Source organism: Balaenoptera musculus, chromosome 2 (genome assembly GCF_009873245.2).
Source record: "Balaenoptera musculus isolate JJ_BM4_2016_0621 chromosome 2, mBalMus1.pri.v3, whole genome shotgun sequence".
NCBI lineage: Eukaryota > Metazoa > Chordata > Mammalia > Artiodactyla > Balaenopteridae > Balaenoptera > Balaenoptera musculus.
The window spans coordinates 39066726-39083925 of record NC_045786.1 but is presented as its reverse complement, the minus strand read 5'-3'; the positions used below and the strand labels follow the sequence as shown (position 1 = coordinate 39083925).

The following is a 17200-nucleotide window of genomic DNA, read 5'->3' as shown; positions in this document are numbered from 1 at the left end:
AACGGGGGGCGGGGGCTGTCAGATTCGACAGCTCAAAGCTTGTTCCATATGGATCTGGGGTAGGAGGCAAGATGGGAGTGCTCAACTCACCACAGTATATAATGGACAATTTCCTCATTAAAGCTGATTCTATTTTTGCCCCGGATGTAACTCATTCATTTATTCAATAAATGTTGAGTGCTCCCTATGTGTTAGGCATTGTTCTAAGGGGTCAAAGTTCTAGCTTGGGAGAGCGTAGCCCCTGGGAAACACGGCCGGGCTGGTGGGGCTCCCTCCAGGCCTGCTTCTCCTTGTCCTCAAACAGTGTCAGTCCAGCTGGAGGCAGAGCACGTCGAGGGCAGACAAATGACTCTTTCTGAGGCATCCCTGAGCCAATAGAGGCCGTAGGGCTTTACTGGGTCGGCAGTGGGGGATAGCCCCCCTTGCACCCCCACCTTCTCCTGCCCTTCCCAATCAATAACCTCAGTGTCCCAAGAGCCAGCTCTCCCTGCCCCCATAAAAGACCTCACAGAGGGACTTCCCTGGTGGTCCATTGGTTAAGACTCCACACGCCCAATGCAGGGGGCCCGGGTTCGATCCCTGGTCAGGGAACTAGATCCTGCATGCCACAACTAAGAGCCTGCATACCGCAACGAAGATCCCGCATGCCACAACAAAGACCTGGTGCAGCCAAATAAATAAATATTAAAAAAAAAAAAAAGACCTCACAGAGTTTTCAGATTGGTGGCGGCCCCCCGGAAGTTGTGGGACATTCCCTGGGCTCCAGTCCTGGGGATGTTTATTCCCTGGCCAGAGGGTGAGAAATGAAAGACAGATGTTGCAATCCACTCCATCCACATCAGCTGCGTCATCCGAGGAGGGGGAGGGCTTGAGCGATTGGGTGGAGGGCAGGGGCAAAGGTGGGACACCCAGACACGGAGCCGGCCAGCTTCATCAATTCTGGCTCAGGACACCGAGCTCCCCACCTTCGGGCAGCCCAGCCCATGTGCCCGGCCTCCCGCCCCTGATTTCACTTGATAGCAAACCAGAAACTGAAACAGGGTGAGGATTCCCGGCTTGAAGTCAGAGATGAGTCACTGCTAAGAGCAACTGCAGTAGCTGAGAAGGGGCACCAGAGAGGCAGGCAGGTGAGAGTGGGAGACAGGATGGTGGGTTCAAGGCATTTCTCTGGGGTAGCAGCCAGGGGAGGTGCTGGGAGGGGGCATCCTGGTCCTGAGGCTGCCGGGCAGGACCAGAGAGAGGCCCTGGGACCGCCGGCTGAAGAAGCCAGTTGGGGTGGCAAGAGGCCAACTTCCTTCTGTGCCAGGTGGTGTTTGTGACAAAGGGCAGGGCAGAGGGTGTAGGCTGGCTGGGAGGTGGCTGAGGACGCCTGGGGTCTCAGCTGGCCCTCATGTGATGCCCCTCCTGCCGCCCCCTCTCCAGCGCATCTGAGGGTCCCGGTGGAACATGGCAAGAGGCATGCATGTGGTGGCCATGGACTGCGAGATGGTGGGGCTGGGGCCCTTCAAGGAGAGCGGCTTGGCTCGCTGCAGCCTCGTGGACTACCACGGCAACGTGCTCTACGACAAGTTCATCCGGCCCGAGGGCGAGATCACCGACTACAGAACCCCCGTCAGCGGGATCACGGCTCAGAACATGGAGGAGGCCACCCCGTTTGCCGTGGCCAGGCTGGAGGTAAGAGAAGGGCCATATGCCAGCCAGGCCAACACACATATACCCCCCCCCCCACACACACACACATGCACACTTCCCCGGCACCTCCCCTGGTTGCTGGAGCTGTGACCTGTGACCCCAGCCATGTCAGATTCCCTGGCACCCGTGCGTGGGGAGCACCAGGGCATGAGAAACCCGTTGGTGTGTCCATCACATCCCTGAGGAGGCTTCCTGCCATCAGACAACCTTAGACTCGTATCTGGGAGCAGCCTTCGGGTCATCTGGTCCACCTCGCTGGTCTTACAATGGGGAAGCTGAGTCCTGCCTGCTGTTCCCTGCACACTGATTTGGGAGCTAGATTCCTCCTTCTTTCCTCTATACCGGCTGCCTCTGGGGAGCCCTGTGGGGGAAATGGGGGATGGGTCCTGGGTGGAGGCCCTCACTGGCTGGGCGCTTGGCAGGGCGCCCTCCTGGTCCTGAAGGACAGGCCAGCCAGAGCCCACTGAGCTCAGGGAGAGCTTGCTCCCAGACCCACCGCAGGCCATCCACTCATAGTGATGGGTGTGACACACCAAAGTCTCCCATTCTCTTGCCCTTCAACTTGTTGTGACATCTCCAGTCTACTTTCTGTTTCTCTGAATCACTAGAAGAAAAGGAAACTCAACCACTCTAGAAGTGGCACCAGGGTTAGTCATTTCTGGGAAGGTGAACTCACATTGGGGAAGTTCATGAAGAACACAAAGAACTGAGGTTCACCTCAATCCCACATACTGCGCATGTGCCAGGCTCCAGGTGCCAGAGATAAGCCCACAACAATAGCCCCTGTTTTCTGAGCACTGGTTACTCACTGGATGCTCTCCTGAGCTCCATCCAGGAGCTCATTCATGCCTCACAAAACAGTCTGCCAAAAGTGTCTTCAGGAGCTGTTAGCTCAGAGCTAAGAGGGCCAGGTTTGAATCCTGGCTTTGTTCCTTACCTGCTAAGTTACCTTGAGCAAGTTCCTCACCCTCTCTGTACCCCATTTCCCCATCTGGAAAAGAAAATGGGGGTGATGACAGCAGCAATCTCACAGGATTATTGTGAGGAACAGACATTGTGTGTCCCCATATTACAGATGAGGAAACTGAAGCTCTCTTGAACTAAATAGTGATTTGGTAGGGCTGCTGAAACAAAGTACCACAAAGTGGGTGGCTTAAACAACAGAAATGTCTTCTCTCACAATTCTAGAGACTAGTTCTAGAAGTCCCAGATCAAGGTGTCAGCAGGGCTGGTTCCTTCTGAAGGCTGCAAGGGAAAACCTGTTCTGTGTCTCTCTCTTAGCTTCTGACAATTTGCTGGCCATCTTTGATGTTCCTTGGCTTGGAGAAATGTCACCCCAATCTTCGCCTTCATATTCACATGGCATTCTCCCTGTGTGCGTGTCTCACAAATTGCCCCTTTTTATAAGGACATCGGTTGTGTTCGTTAGGGACTCAACCTATTCCATTATGACATCCTAACAATAACGTCTGCAATGACCCTATTTCCAAATAAGTCACATTTTGAGGTGGCTGGGGTTAGGATTTAAACGAATGAATTTGAGGGAGAACGCAATTCAACCCATAACACTAAGCAACTCGCACAAGTTCAGATAACTAGAATGTGGAAGGCTCGAAACCTCTAGAGCTGTGTGTCCAGTAGGGTCCCACCAGTTAGGGGTGACAGGTGAGCACCTGAAAAGTGGCTGGTCTGTCTGAATTGAGATGTGCTGTAAGTGTAAAATATGCACTGGATTTCAAAGACTTGATTGAAAAAAGAACCACAAAGTACTTCGATAATTTTAAAATATAGATTACATGTAGAATGGTAGTATTTTTATATATTAGGTTAAATAAAACATTAAAACTAATTTCACCTATTTCTCTTTACCTTTTAAAATATGGCCGGTGATGATTTAAAATTACCTATGTGGCTCACGTTATGCTTCTTTCTATTGGACAGCACTGTTCTAGAGGTACTAAGAGGGTACTAAGGAGCCCTGAGGAGGGGGCAGAGTACATCAGGGTGGTCCTGGAAAGGCTCCATGAGGCTGGTGCTATTTGCCAAAGGGGAGGGAGGATTCTGTGTATGCAACTCAGCGGGCCATAGAGAGCCACTGAGATTCTTGAGTAAGAGCATGGCAGGATCAAAACCGCTGTCAAGAAGACCTGAATGGGGCTGCTGGGGAGATGGACGGGAGTGAGGAAAGAGATGGCAGCAGAGAGAAGAGTCAGAGACCCCAGGGAGCAGTGACTTAGCCATCAGTAGCATCCAGAGGATCGGAAAGAAGGAAACGTTAGGACAGAGGAGGACAAAGGTGAGTCACCAAGAAGGGGAGGGCAACACGAAGAAAGGTGGGGTGGTTTAGGTGCCGATGGGAGACCTAGGGATACTACATGGAGCCGCCCACACTCAGATCCCCACTGAGCAGTCAGGTGAGCGGCTTGGCCCCATCCCTTCTCCTCCTCCCCAGCCTCCCTCCCCATCCCAGCAGCAGAAAGGGCAGAAGAGAAATGCAATTCCCTGGACGCCCTCCAGCACTGGCCTGGGAGTCAGGACACCTCGGTCCTCATCCAGACTTGGTGCCAAAATGCTTTTGTTTCTCAGTTGGAGATTATGCCGGGCCCTTCCAGTGTGTAACATGGAGTGCCGTCCGGAGTAGGCACTTAACAGCCGTTCGAGGAGGGAGGCGGGGATCTAAAGACCGGGCAGCTCTTTGGAACCACACCTGCCGTTCACATTTCCTGCTCGATCACTTACTGGTTTGTGCGACCTTTGGCAAGTTACTGAAACTTTCTGAGCCTGAGTTTTCTCATCAGTGAAGGGGGAGTACTGATGCCTCCTTCCTGGCCTTGTGTAGGTTGGGTGTAGTGATGTGGTCTGTATCCCTAAGCACAGTGCCTGCTTCATGGCTGATGGTCATCAATGTGCCTGTGGAGAGAACAAGGCAGAAAGTCAAATTTTACATCCCGTCCCCTCTCCAACTTCCCTTGAGAACCTCGGTCTTAGATTGTGGCCCTCGTTTTCTGCCTGCTGCACAATGTATGCTCCCCGCCCATGTCTTCTACCCTGCTGCCAGAGACACTTCCCCAGGCCTGGCTCAGATCATAGCCCCCGCTCCCATCCCCACCCCCTGGTTCAAATACCTCCGAGGCTCCCATTGCCTAAGGTCCGGCAACCCAACGTCCACGGTCCTCTAAATACCACCTACCTACCTTTTCTGCCTTCTCTCTCAGCTCAGCTGTGCTTCAGACCCAACCCTACTCTCTCCCATCCCCCATCCCTTTCCCTAGAAACACTGCCATTCTGGCAGGCCCAGGCCAGAGGAGTCCTGTGTGATGCCCTGCCCGACCCCCTCACCCTCCCCACCCCCAACTCTACCCCCCTGGGGGTCTCACCCTCCTTGCTATAGCCCACACACTTCCTTTCTTTCTTTGGCCACGCCGCGTGGCTTTCGGGATCTTAGTTCCCCAGCCACGGATAGAACCCGTGCCCCCTGCAGTGGAAGCACTGAGTCCTAACCACTGGACCGCCAGGGAATTCCCATAGCCCACACACTTGAGAGCTTGCCTAGCCACACACACGGGTCTGTCTAGCTCCACAGCTCCTGCCATGTACTTTATCTGCCCCAGGTTGGATACTGTGCTTTGAACATAGAAGGTGCCCTGAGAATGTTGGTGGGATTGGAGTTGAATTGATTTTCACAATATAGGAGTTCTGGCAGCTGCGTGGAAGAGAATTGCCTCTGCCTTCATGTTGGCCTTTGCTGTCAAGATACAGTAATACACATACAGCCCAGGGGGCAGGGAGCAAGCACTGTCTTGATTTATTTTTTAAAAATATTTATTTATTTATTTTATTATTTATTATTTATTTTGGCTGCGCTGGATCTTCGTTGCGGCGTGCGGGATCTTTAGTTGGAGCATGTGGACTTTTAGCACACTGTCTTTAGACTTGGCTGGATGTGGGATCAATCCCAGCTCTGCCACCTGATTGCCCTGTGTCCTCCGGCTTGTTGCTAAACCTCTCGGTGGCCCTCAGTAGGATCCTCTGTAACACAGGGGTGATGAAGCAGCACAGGTGTATCCAGCCTCACGTCCAGGCCCTGTTCTAAGCACTTTTCATACCCCACTACCTTTACACCCCACCACAACCCTGGGAGGTAGTTAACTAGTATCATCACCCCATTTCGCAGATGAGCAAACTTAGGCACAAGGCTGAGCAAATTGTCCAAGAAAGGGGTGGAGCAGAGACTCAACTTCTGGCCCGAGGGCTTGCTTTGTGATGTTCTGATCCTGTGATCACAGTGTGTAAATGCGTGCTGTGAATGCTAAGTGCTTGATGTACGAACAGGTAGTGTCGGCGCAGCGTGGGAGTGAAGCTGTGGTTATGAGGCAACCGCCATCATCTGTGTTCACAAACAAGGACACTGAGGCACCTTGACCTCACTCATCACCCACAGTATTTTAATCCCAAAGACCAGGCTCACAGATCCCAAGCTGTGCTGGGGAGCCCCCAAAGGGCAGAAGCCTATTAGCCATTTATCAGACCCCACAAGGCAGGTGACACCTCTCAGCCGAGCCACCAGCTCACCAGGCATTGGTTTCTTGCAGGCCTTTTTCAAAGGTGGCTCGCCAGCCTGTCTCTTCCTGCAAGTGGGCCCGGCTAGCAGTGAGCCATAGACCAGGCCATAGAAGCCAGGCCGGCTCCAGGGAGCCACGGAGCGCCCCAGTCCACCCAGGGCCCATGCAGCCACGAGGCACTAGGATTTTGAGGGGGCTCCCCTCACCCCCTTTTCTGTTTTTTATTTTTTGTAATGGGATGACATTGCTTTTATAATGCAAGGTAACTGCCTTGTTATCTTCTGACGCCTATAGGTCTCACTGTCATCCAGCACGGTGGTTCTCAGTGCACTGTGATTTTGCCCCCAAGGGCAAATCTGGAGGCGATATCTGGAGGCATTTAGCAATATCTGGAGGCATTTCTTTTTTTCTTTTTTTTTTACAGTAAGATCAGATATTTTTATTTTATTTTATTTTATATTTATTTTTTAAACATCTTTATTGGAGTATAATTGCTTTGCAATGGTGTGTTAGTTTCTGCTTTATAACAAAGTGAATCAGTTATACATATACATATGTCCCCATATCTCCTCCCTCTTGCATCTCCCTCCCTCCCACCCTCCCTGTCCCACCCCTCTAGGTGGTCACAAAGCACCGAGCTGATCTCCCTGTGCTATGCGGCTGCTTCTCACTAGCTATCTATTTTATGTTTGGTAGTGTATATATGTCCATGCCACTGTCTCACTTTGTCCCAGCTTACCCTTCCCCCTCCCTGTATCCTCAAGTCCATTCTCTAGTAGGTCTGCATCTTTATTCCCGTCTTGCCCCTAGGTTCTTCTGACCATTTTCTTTTCTTTCTTTTTTTTTTTTTAGATTCCATGTATATGTGTTAGCATACGGTATTTGTTTTTCTCTTTATGACTTACTTCACTCTGTATGACAGTCTCTAGGTCCATCCACCTCACTACAAATAACTCAGTTTCGTTCCTTTTTATGGCTGAGTAATATTCCATTGTATATAGGTGCCACATCTTCTTTATCCATTCATCTATTGATGGACACTTAGTTTGCTTCCATGTCCTGGCTATTGTAAATAGAGCTGCAATGAACATTGTGGTACATGACTCTTTTTGAATTACGGTTTTCTCAGGGTATATGCCCAGTAGTGGGATTGCTGGGTCGTATGGTAGTTCTATTTTTAGTTTTTTAAGGAACCTCCATACTGTTCTCCATAGTGGCTGTATCGATTTACATTCCCACCAACAGTGCAAGAGGATTTGGAGGCATTTCTTTTTTTAAAAATTTATTTATTTATTTATTTATTTATGACTGTGCTGGGTCCTCGCCTCTGTGCGAGGGCTCTCTCTAGTTGCGGCGAGCGGGGGCCACTCTTCACCGCGGTGCGCGGGCCTCTCACCATCGCGGCCTCTCTTGCTGCGGAGCACAGGCTCTGGACGCGCAGGCTCAGTAGCGGAGGCGTTTCTGATTGTCACAAGTGAGGTGCGGAAGGCTGCTACTGACGTCCAGTGGCTTGAGGCCCGGGATGGTGCGGAACATCCTACAGTGCACAGGACACACACTCACACCAAAGGAGTATCTGGCCCCAAATGTTAGTAGTTCCAAGGCTGAGAACCCTGTTCTACAGAGAGCCCCACAAATCAGACTGTCAGCACAGGAAGGAACCGGCGAGGAGACCAAGGTCCAGAGAGGGGCAGTGACTTGCTAAGGACACACAGCAAGCTGGGCTACAACTCAGTGCTCAGATGCAGGGCTCTCAGCTGAGAAGTCAATGCTCTTTTAATTCATTTTTTAATCTAACGGTAATGGTCCATAGACTGTAACTCATTTTTGTAAGTAAATGCTCTTCTAATGTTAACCTGGTATACTGAGAAGCATCCACCCCATGACGGGGATTGGGGAATGATAATGACACTCTTGGTTTGCAAATAAAGAAACTAAATCTTGTGTGGCATCGTGGTTTAGGTGGGAAACAGAAAGGAAGCCACAGTAGCTTGTGAACAGGGACTGGTTTCAGCTGTACCAAGCGCTGTAGCCCTTGCCTGGGTTGAAGTGCCCTGTCGGGGCCCCGCCACCTGGCAGGTCTCTCTGGGGCTCAGCCAGATGGAGGAGGACGACTTTGTCATCCAGGTTTAGCCCGGGTAAGCAGAGAGAAGCTGGGGGCAGGGGCACCCAGAGAGCTTGGCAGGGGACAGAAGGAAAGAGGGGGACCAGGGCCACTCCTGAAGGTGACAGTAGGGGACCTGGGCCTCCACAAGGGCAACATTCTTCAGAGTCCCTTATAATCATGTCTCCTGGCAGCCAGGAATGAATGAACGGACAGATGGAAGAATGGATGCATGATGGGAGCAGCGGGCTCTAAGGGGCTGTACAGGCATCGGTGCCGGGATTTCCAAACTTGGCAGATGGGAAGAATACCCTGGAACATTTGCTAATGCCCCTCCCCTGGCGATGTTGATTCCGCAGGTCTGGAGTAGCGCCCTGCCCTCTGGATTTCTAACAAGGGTCTCGGGTGATTTTTTGATCAGGCCTGGGAAATACTTGGACTAGATGGAAAAACACAGTGGAAAAGAGAATTCGGGCAGACACCAGGGCCTGTCACTCCTCTGCGTGTGACATGGGTACACACCACTGGCACCCCCCTTTCCCTGTTGGTAAGATGGCATGACAATCCCCGCCTCACAGGGGCCATATTCCTGATTCAAGAAATCTTCAGTGAGTGCCGTCATGGGCCCAGCAGTAGAAATTATTAATTTCCACCCTGAAATTAATAATGCTAATATAATCCCTAGGTTCTCAGTAGGTAGTAATAACAACAACTGTGATAATAGGGACAGGGTCAGGCAGATCCGGACACCGCATCTCAGCAATCAACTCACCAGCTGTGTGACCTGTGCAAGCGTCTTACCCTCTCTGATCCACAACCCCCTTCACTATAAAATGACACTAAGAATATTCTTGTTGAGAGGCCCCATGATGAGGTGAGGAAAGTACCTGGCCCAGTGCCAGGCAATGAGAACAGATCGATGAATGTCCCTTTCCCCCAACCACTCCAGTTCTTTCCAGGAATTTGAGCCTCCCTCCCCTGTGTTTGGCACACCTGCCTCATGACACTGATTCAGGGCAGGTCCGAAGCCAGCAGGTCACACAGCCCTGAGGCCCATCCAGCTGGCACCTCCACACCACCCTGGGTTTCCCTCCCAGCCCTGCCACAGAAAGTCCATGGAGCTTCACCTCTCCAGGCCCTCACCTTACAAATGGGGAAACTGAAGCCCAGAGACCGTCTTCGACCTCCCTGAGGCCACATAGCGAGTCCCAGCAGCCTTTCCCTGCCCGGTGCCCAGCATCTTTGTCCTGAAGAGTTGGCATCTCTCTGCTAAACAGACTGTTCTCCTCCTTTCCCTACTTCTTCCTTCCTTCTGCTTGTCTACCTCTTATTTTATTTGTCTCATGATGAGTCTCATGGTCCTGAATGTACCCCTCTCCCCCCGCCACCACCGGGACCCTGGGGCTCGGGAAGTGATGAATTTCCCAGGAATCTACCTCACAATGACTCGGCCCTCTTCCGCCTGGGACCGGCTGCTGTGGCTGACTCTGGGGTGGCACAGTCCCCTCAGAGCTTTGTGTGAACTGGGCCTGAGTCAGCTCATAGACAGGAAAACAGGCCCCATTGTTCAGAAACATAAAGGATGTCAGCAAGGAAAGGCGTGTGACCCACAGCTGCCCAGCACAGCCACAGCCACTGGCCCTGGGCCTCTACCCCTCCCCTGCGTGCTGCCCAAGCCCTTTCCTCCACACGTAGGATTCCCCTCGAGCCGCTGCTCTGAGGTCGTGCGCCCTTACTACTCAGGGTGACCCACAGACCAACGGCATCAGAACCACCCGTTAGAAATGCAGAATCCCACATCCGAATCCAGATTTTGGTGAGATTCACCAGGCGATTCCTCAGCCCAAGTGTGACAAGAACTGGTGTCCCTCAGGAGTGGCCCAGCTTTATTCTTTGAGTGCTTTCCCCAGTCCCTAGGTTGGGCGAGGGTCTGTCCGGAGGAGGACCCCAACAAAACCACGGTACCGGTGGGGCAGGCTGGTGACATTACGTGTTGACGGTGGATGGACCGACTCTGCCTCCAGTGCTGTGACCGTGGACAGGTCACCTCACTTCTTGGAGCCTTAGCTTCTTTCTGCAGAGTGGCCACAAGGGGGAGCAAGTCAAACGCCCCATGGGATGTCTGGGGAAGCCACTGGAAGCAGAAGCAGGACACGGGACGGTGTTAGCCATCCGGAGGGCTCCTTCCTGGGGCACAGAGGAAGCGATGAAGGCTGCCGGAGAGCTGTCCTAGTTGGGCCTGAGACGGCCAGGAGCTGCCCTTCAGCGGGCGCCTGGTACAGCTCGCCCCAAGGTCCCCCTTCCGTCCTCCCCAGTGGCAGCCAAGGGAAGGAAAGGTGACCCGCCTGTGTGGCCAGTGATTGCGGCTCTCCATAGGGCCACCGTGGGAGAGGAGGTGAGAATGGAGGCCTGGGCATACGTGCAGGGCACAGGACTGGGGCACCCTGAGGGTTGCCCTCTGCAGCTTGGCCGCTGGGCTGGCGGAGGCCTGGAGCAGGCAGGTCTTTCAGCATAATGTGGTGGTGATAAGCAGGCTTTGAGGGCTGGCCCTGCCACGAACTAGCCGTGTGACTTGTCCCAGTGATCTAGTGACGCTTAGCACGTCACCCCAAAACGTAGTGCTCCAAACACTGTCAATATTTATGTCGCTCAGGCATCTGCAATCTGGGCAGGGCTCGGCAGAAGGGGACAGCTGGTTGGCTGAGGCACCCGGCAGGCCCGGGATTAGAATCACAGGATGGTTCGCTCACCCACCTGTGCCGTGGCTGGTGCTGGGGCTCCTTGGGCACGGCTCCCTACCTCAGGGTGGTCTCCCCGGCATGGTGGCTTCAGGGTAACTCAGGGCTCCCGGGACACTGGCCCCATAGAGAGATCAGAAGTCACACAGCCCGGCCCATATTCAAGGTGAAGGGAATTAGACTCCATCTTTTCTGTGAGGAGTGTCAAGTAATCTGCAAATATTTTAAATTCATCAGAGTCACCTTGAGTAAATTACTCCACTTCTTAGCACTTTCGTTTTTTCAACTGCAAAATTCAGTTAAACACAACCCTCCCTCATAGCTGTATGGCTTTTCTATGGCTGCTATAACAAAACCGTAGACTTGGTGGTTTAAACGAACGAAAATTTATTGTCTTACACTTCTGTGGTTCAGAAGTCTGATGTGGGTCTCACTGGGCTGAGATCAAGGTGTCAGTAGGGCCGTGTTCATTTCCGGAGCCTTTGGAGGGGGATCTGTTTCCTTGCCCTTTCCTGCTTCTATGGCTGCCCCTGTTCCTAACTCTCAGCCTCTTCCTCCACCTCCACAGCCAGAGGCAGCCTGGCAAGTTCACATGGCAGATCTCTCTGACCTCCACATATAAGGACCTTGGGATTATGCTGGGCCCACTCGGATCATCCAGAAGCTCTCCCTATTTTAAGGCCATTTGATTAGCAACCTCAAGTCCATCTGCAACTTTAATTTTCCCTTGCCGTGTAACATGTTCACAGGGCCTGGGGATTAGGGAGTGGGCATCTCTGGGAGGTCAACCCGCCTGCCACAGGAGGGTTGTTAAAAGGATTAAACGACATAATGTATGTGATGCACAACGAGTGCCTGGCTCATGGGACCATGGCCATTGCTATCACACAGAAACCACGGAAGGAGTTGGGATGGGCCTTCCGGCAGCACTGAACTGTTGAGGGTGAAGGGGTCTGGTCCAGTCTCCTCATTTTATCGATGATATATACGTTCCAAGCCCAGAGAGGGATGGTGATTTGTTCATAGTCACACAGCAAGTCCAGGAGGACTTTGCTCATAGTCACACAGCTCAGGCCAGCACCCCCCCCCCCCCACATGATGTCACCAAGTTGCCCCAGACCCACCCGAAGTACCCTGGGTGACGTTTAGGGTGCGTGTCTTCCTGGCCAGATCCTGCAGCTCCTGAAAGGCAAGCTGGTGGTGGGTCATGACCTGAAGCACGACTTCAAGGCGCTGAAGGAGAACATGGGCAACTACGCCATCTACGACACGGTCGCGGACAAGCTTCTTTGGCGCGAGGCCGGCGTGCTGTACTGCCGGCGCGTCTCCCTCCGCCTGCTGAGCCAGCGCCTCCTTGGGCGGCGCATCCAGGTGAGAACCACCCCCTTCCCAGGCTGGGGCCGGACTGCCGGCTCTGGGGGCCTGGCCCTTCCCGCTAGGACTGTAAAGTCTCCCAATAGCTCCGGAGCAAATATTTGGCCCCAAAGATGCTCAGCCTCCCCTTAGTCCTGAGAGGCTGTGTGCTGTGAGAGGGGCGGGGTTTCTCCAGGAGGGCAGGGCGTTTATCTGGGAGCTGACCCAGGAAGCCCTGCTAGAGTGAGGATGAGCGGCAGGGAAGGGAAGGCACCCAATCGAGGCGTTTTTGTGTGTTTTCAAAATCATGCCAGTTTCCCTGTGGGTAACTGAAGCTTAATCCCCCTGCCCAACTCTGCGAAATGGTGTAGAGCACAGAGCGCAGATGTATCCAGGGAGCCGCACTATTTACACACACCTCCCTTTCGGCAGGAACTGATGCTGCTCCCGGGGCCCTAATTCCTCAGCACTTGCAGCCACAGACAGAGCAGGCCCCCCCCAGAGCCCCAGGCAGAAGCCTCTGGAATTGCCCCCCAGATAGGAAAGCGGCAGATATCCGATGAGGGGGATTCCAAAAAGTGAGAGAGGGACCCTGAGCTCAAACCCCCAGGCAAAGCAGTCTCCAGGAGCCCGCAGGCAGGTGTGTGCTGGGGGCTGGGAGCTCACCAGGGTGGAAGGGCCCAGGGAGGCGGGGTGGACACTAGGAGCTGCGGCCACACGTGGGCCCTTCCAGCTCCGCCGATGTTTATGAAGCACCTGCTCTGGGCCAGGCTGGACCAGAGGCTGAGCACCCGGGTGAGCAAGGCCCAGCCCATCCTTGAGAAACTCGTGGTTGAACGGAGGGTGTCCCGAGACCTGAGCATCAGCACATCTGTGGGGCGTGTCCACAGAGGGGAGGGCAGGTGTCCTGGAGCAGGGACGGAGGACGGGGGGCAGGCAGGACACCAGGTCTGAGTGGAGTGTGACGGGGCCGTCTTAGTGAAGGAGGCAAGAGAGGGGGCGCCGGGGAGGGGAGAGCCCGAGCCCCAGCCTGAGGAGTTGGGGGTGGCTTGGCTGGGGAGCAGGAATGTGTAGGAGACAGGGGATGGGCCTGAGGTTGGGCCCCTCTGTTGGGCTTGTGGCACCAGGGACCGAGGACAGAGTGTCAGCACGTGGATTCACTGAAGAGCCCTGTTCTCCACGTGCTGAGCAAGGAGCCCCTTAGAGACATCTGTGTCCACATTCCTCGGTGCCCTGGGGCTCCCTGTGAGAAATGCTTCAGCCCCTCTGGGTCTGAGGCCAAGTCTGCAGTGCCCGGCCCACACCCAGCGGATCGTAAGCACCTGGAGGGCACGGCCTGGCCCTCAGGATGCTGGATTCTGTGCCTGGCCATGCCTGGGTCTAGTGCTAATGGGTGAAGCCAGGCCTGCTCCAGCCCCCTGCTGAGTCCAGGGTGTCAGAGGCCTGGGAAGACTCACCCACTGACCCACTTGAGCCCTGTAAGTCAGGGTGTGAGCAGGGAAGGCCCAGGTCACATGGGCGCCTGGATTCAGCCGCACCCCAAGTCCCCACTCTGTACCTGTGTCTGCAGGACAGTGTGTTGGGACACAACTCGGTGGAAGACGCCAGGGCAACAATGGAGCTCTACCGAATCTCCAGGAGAATTCGAGGACTATGAGGGCTGCCCGTCTGGTGGTATTCAGCACCCTCTGCAAGGACTACAGACCTTCGTCTCTTCAAAACAAAAATGCCCTTGCTTTTGGAAAATACATTTTTAGCAATAAAATGGCTCTATATTTTCTCTAGTCCCTCGGATTCTCCTCTTGTCTTTTTCTTTCTTCTCTCTGAGCCAGGTGTCTGTGGACACCACCCAGCACTGAGAGGACAACGAACACTTGAGCCAGGACAGGGACAAGTGTCAATTTGCTTAACATCTTGAATCCTGTGGGTCCAGGAAGAAGTTCCTGTGACTTAATTAATACCCCTGCTTTGGGGCTTCCCTGGTGGCGCAGTGGTTGAGAATCTGCCTGCTGATGCAGGGGACGCGGGTTTGAGCCCTGGTCTGGGAAAATCCCACATGCCGCAGACCCGTGCACTACAACTACTGAGCCTGCGTTCTAGAGCCCACGAGCCACAACTACTGAGCCCACGTGCCACAACTACTGAAGCCCCCACGCCTAGAGCCCATGCTCCGCAACAAGAGGAGCCACTGCAATGAGAAGCCCGCACACCTCAACAAAGAGAAGCCCCCCTCGCCACAACTAGAGAAAGCCTGTGCACAGCAATGAAGACCCAATGCAGCCAAAAATAAATAAATAAAATAAATAAAAAATTAAAAAAAACCCCAACAACAACCCTGCCCCCACCTCCCTTTTCCAGTTGCATTTATTCCTGGGAGCGTGGCATTATTTTCTGGGGGTGACACCCACTCAGAGGTCCATTCATCCCATCTTGAAATTGGTTCCAGGGCACTGGTGAGCTTCCAGGCAAAGGTACAGGAGGAGTGATGGGTGCCACCCCTGGTGACCTTCAGCAAGTCATCCGTCTTCTCATTTGTAAAATAAGGAAGCAAAGGTGGTGGACTCTGGAGTCTGTGGGAACTAGGTTGAAATTTGGGTTCTGCCATTTAGTAGCTGTGTGACCTAGGGCCAATTACTTAACCTCTCTGTGCCTCAGTTTCTCCATCTGTAAAGCAGGAACTTCTAACAATTCATAGGGTTCTTGTGAGAGGCTGTAACAAAGTGTCCAGGACCATGCCTGTCATAGCTCAAGCAGCCACCAAATTCGATAACTGGTGACTATCCTGCACACAACCCGGCGCTCTAGGAGAACTGCTGCCCTCTGCTGCAGGGCCTGGCCCTCTAAAGGAAGGGCATGAGTAGGGTATGGAGAGAAGGATCCAAACCAGAGCAGTGACTGTGCAGTAGAATCGGCTGCAGAGTTGTTATTTTAATCCCTGACTGGGTCCTGCTTCGGCTCCACTGAACCAGAATCCCTAGGGGTGGAGGTTAGGGTGGGGGAGTGGGGGTGAGGCAGGCACCTGTTAGTATTTTGACCTTCACAGGTGATTTTGAATCCTAAGACATCTGAATCACCAGAGGAGCTTTTTCAGCGCCCCCCAGTACCTAAGCACCATGTTTTCTCACTGGACCGGGCACCAGCATCACCTGGAGGCTGCTGGGCCCCATCCCAGAGTTTCTGATTCAGAAGGTCTGGGGTGGAACCCAGGAATCTGCATTCCCAACAAGTTCCCTGTTGATGTTCTGCTGCTGGTCCGGGGACCATGCTTTGAGAAGCACTGCCCAAGCGGCAGGTGACTGTGATGTGCAGCCATGGATGAGCCACTGGCCTAAGGGCTGAGCACCGCCAGGTGGACACCTGTCACGGATCCAGCCTCGACCCTGCCATCTCCCGTGGCTGCCTGCTCATGCAGACAGAGGGCCACAGTCCTGCAGGATGTGCCCTAAATAGCCCACTGCATGGGTGAGGGACTCCAGGTGAGGTTAAGAACCCCAGGGATTAAAGTCCAGGCCCGTCCGACCCCAAACTCCAGTGCTTTACACTCAAACAGATTTACAATGGCGGTACCTTCCATTTGCACCACTGACTCTGAAAGCCTGGTCTGGGAAGGGCGGGGGAGGTGCACCTTGATCTCTCTGGGTTTTCTCCTGCCCTGTCTCCCATGTTTTAGGGTCATGACCTCTGCTCTTAACATCAATTAATGAACACTGGAAGCTGCTGGGTGAGGCTGTGTGTTTGGCTGTGCGTGGCCACCAGGTGGAGCCCTTGGGCTGTCTCGCCCCCAGGTTGCCTTGCAGTCAGAACCAGCGGGAGGGACACTCTGTCAGGAGGTGTGAGGGGCTGGGTCTTTAACATGGTTAGGCGGCTGCTCCAGGGACCCTCTAGATGCCCTCGCTCAGCCACTGAGCTGAGGCTCAGAGGGGGCCGGGGGCAGTGGTACAGCCTGGCCTGGAAGGTGACCCCAGGCTCCCTGACTCCCAGCCCAAGGGTCCTTCCAGGGCTTCAGGCTTCCTTGAAAGGAGAGGCACCAGGATTCCCAGAGGAAAAGTTTTCCCAAAGGAAATCCCTAACCCGACTTCTTGCTTCTGGCTCTGGGGTTTGGATGCCCCCAGGGGAGAGAAAAGCTGTGGAGGCCCCCCTACCTCCCAGATGGGCCCCGAGGTGAGGCTCAGTCCCCAGAGGGCAGCGTGTGCTGTGGCCCCAGCCCCTCTCCCGGGCTCCCTGCCTCCTGCCCAGCCAGCTTCCCAGTGGAGGGAAGCACAGTCACGTGGGAAGCACATGGGTTGATGCTCTAGAGAGACCCCAGCTTCAGTCAGCCGACTTGGCTTGAGTGTCTCCCTCTGTGGGCACAGGGTCCCCGGCCATCAAAGGGGCTGAGAAGGGGACTGAGATCCCATAGGCAGGGTGTCCAGCCCGGGGCTGGGGGTGATGGGGGCCCATAAACAGCAGCATCACCACTGATCCTAATAAAACAGCTGCTCCTGCTGCCCCTCTAGACTCCTAACCTACCTGGGTCCCCACACACCTGGGGTCATGCTGCCTGGGTTTCCCTCTCTCCTCCTCACTCTCCTGTGAGATCCTTGGGGTCAGGGCTACTCCACCACTCATCTCATTATTCCCAGAACTTGCCACAGGCCCTGGTGCTCTGCCAGGGAGTGAGGAGGTGGATGGAGTGATGGAAGGGAGGAAGGACGGAGGGAAGAATCCATTCTTACCTGGCACTGGAATAAGAGGTCTCGTGTCTGACCTAA

General features: G+C 54.0%; 1 protein-coding gene across 2 annotated transcripts; it reads left to right on the top strand.

Moving 5' to 3' along the window:
- The first annotated feature begins 22 nt into the window (after positions 1-22).
- Positions 23-14236, top strand: ISG20 (interferon stimulated exonuclease gene 20). 2 transcript variants are annotated; one of them, XM_036843453.1, is made up of 4 exons: positions 23-104; positions 1423-1674; positions 12267-12467; positions 14020-14236. In XM_036843453.1, exons 2-4 carry the CDS (start codon positions 1447-1449, stop codon positions 14104-14106), a joined length of 516 nt encoding a protein of 171 aa, XP_036699348.1. In that variant the 5' UTR covers positions 23-104; positions 1423-1446; the 3' UTR covers positions 14107-14236. The 2 variants fall into 2 exon arrangements, with proteins under 2 accessions (XP_036699348.1, XP_036699349.1); XM_036843454.1 differs by lacking the exon at positions 23-104 and adding an exon at positions 778-1127.
- Positions 14237-17200: the final 2964 nt, after the last annotated feature.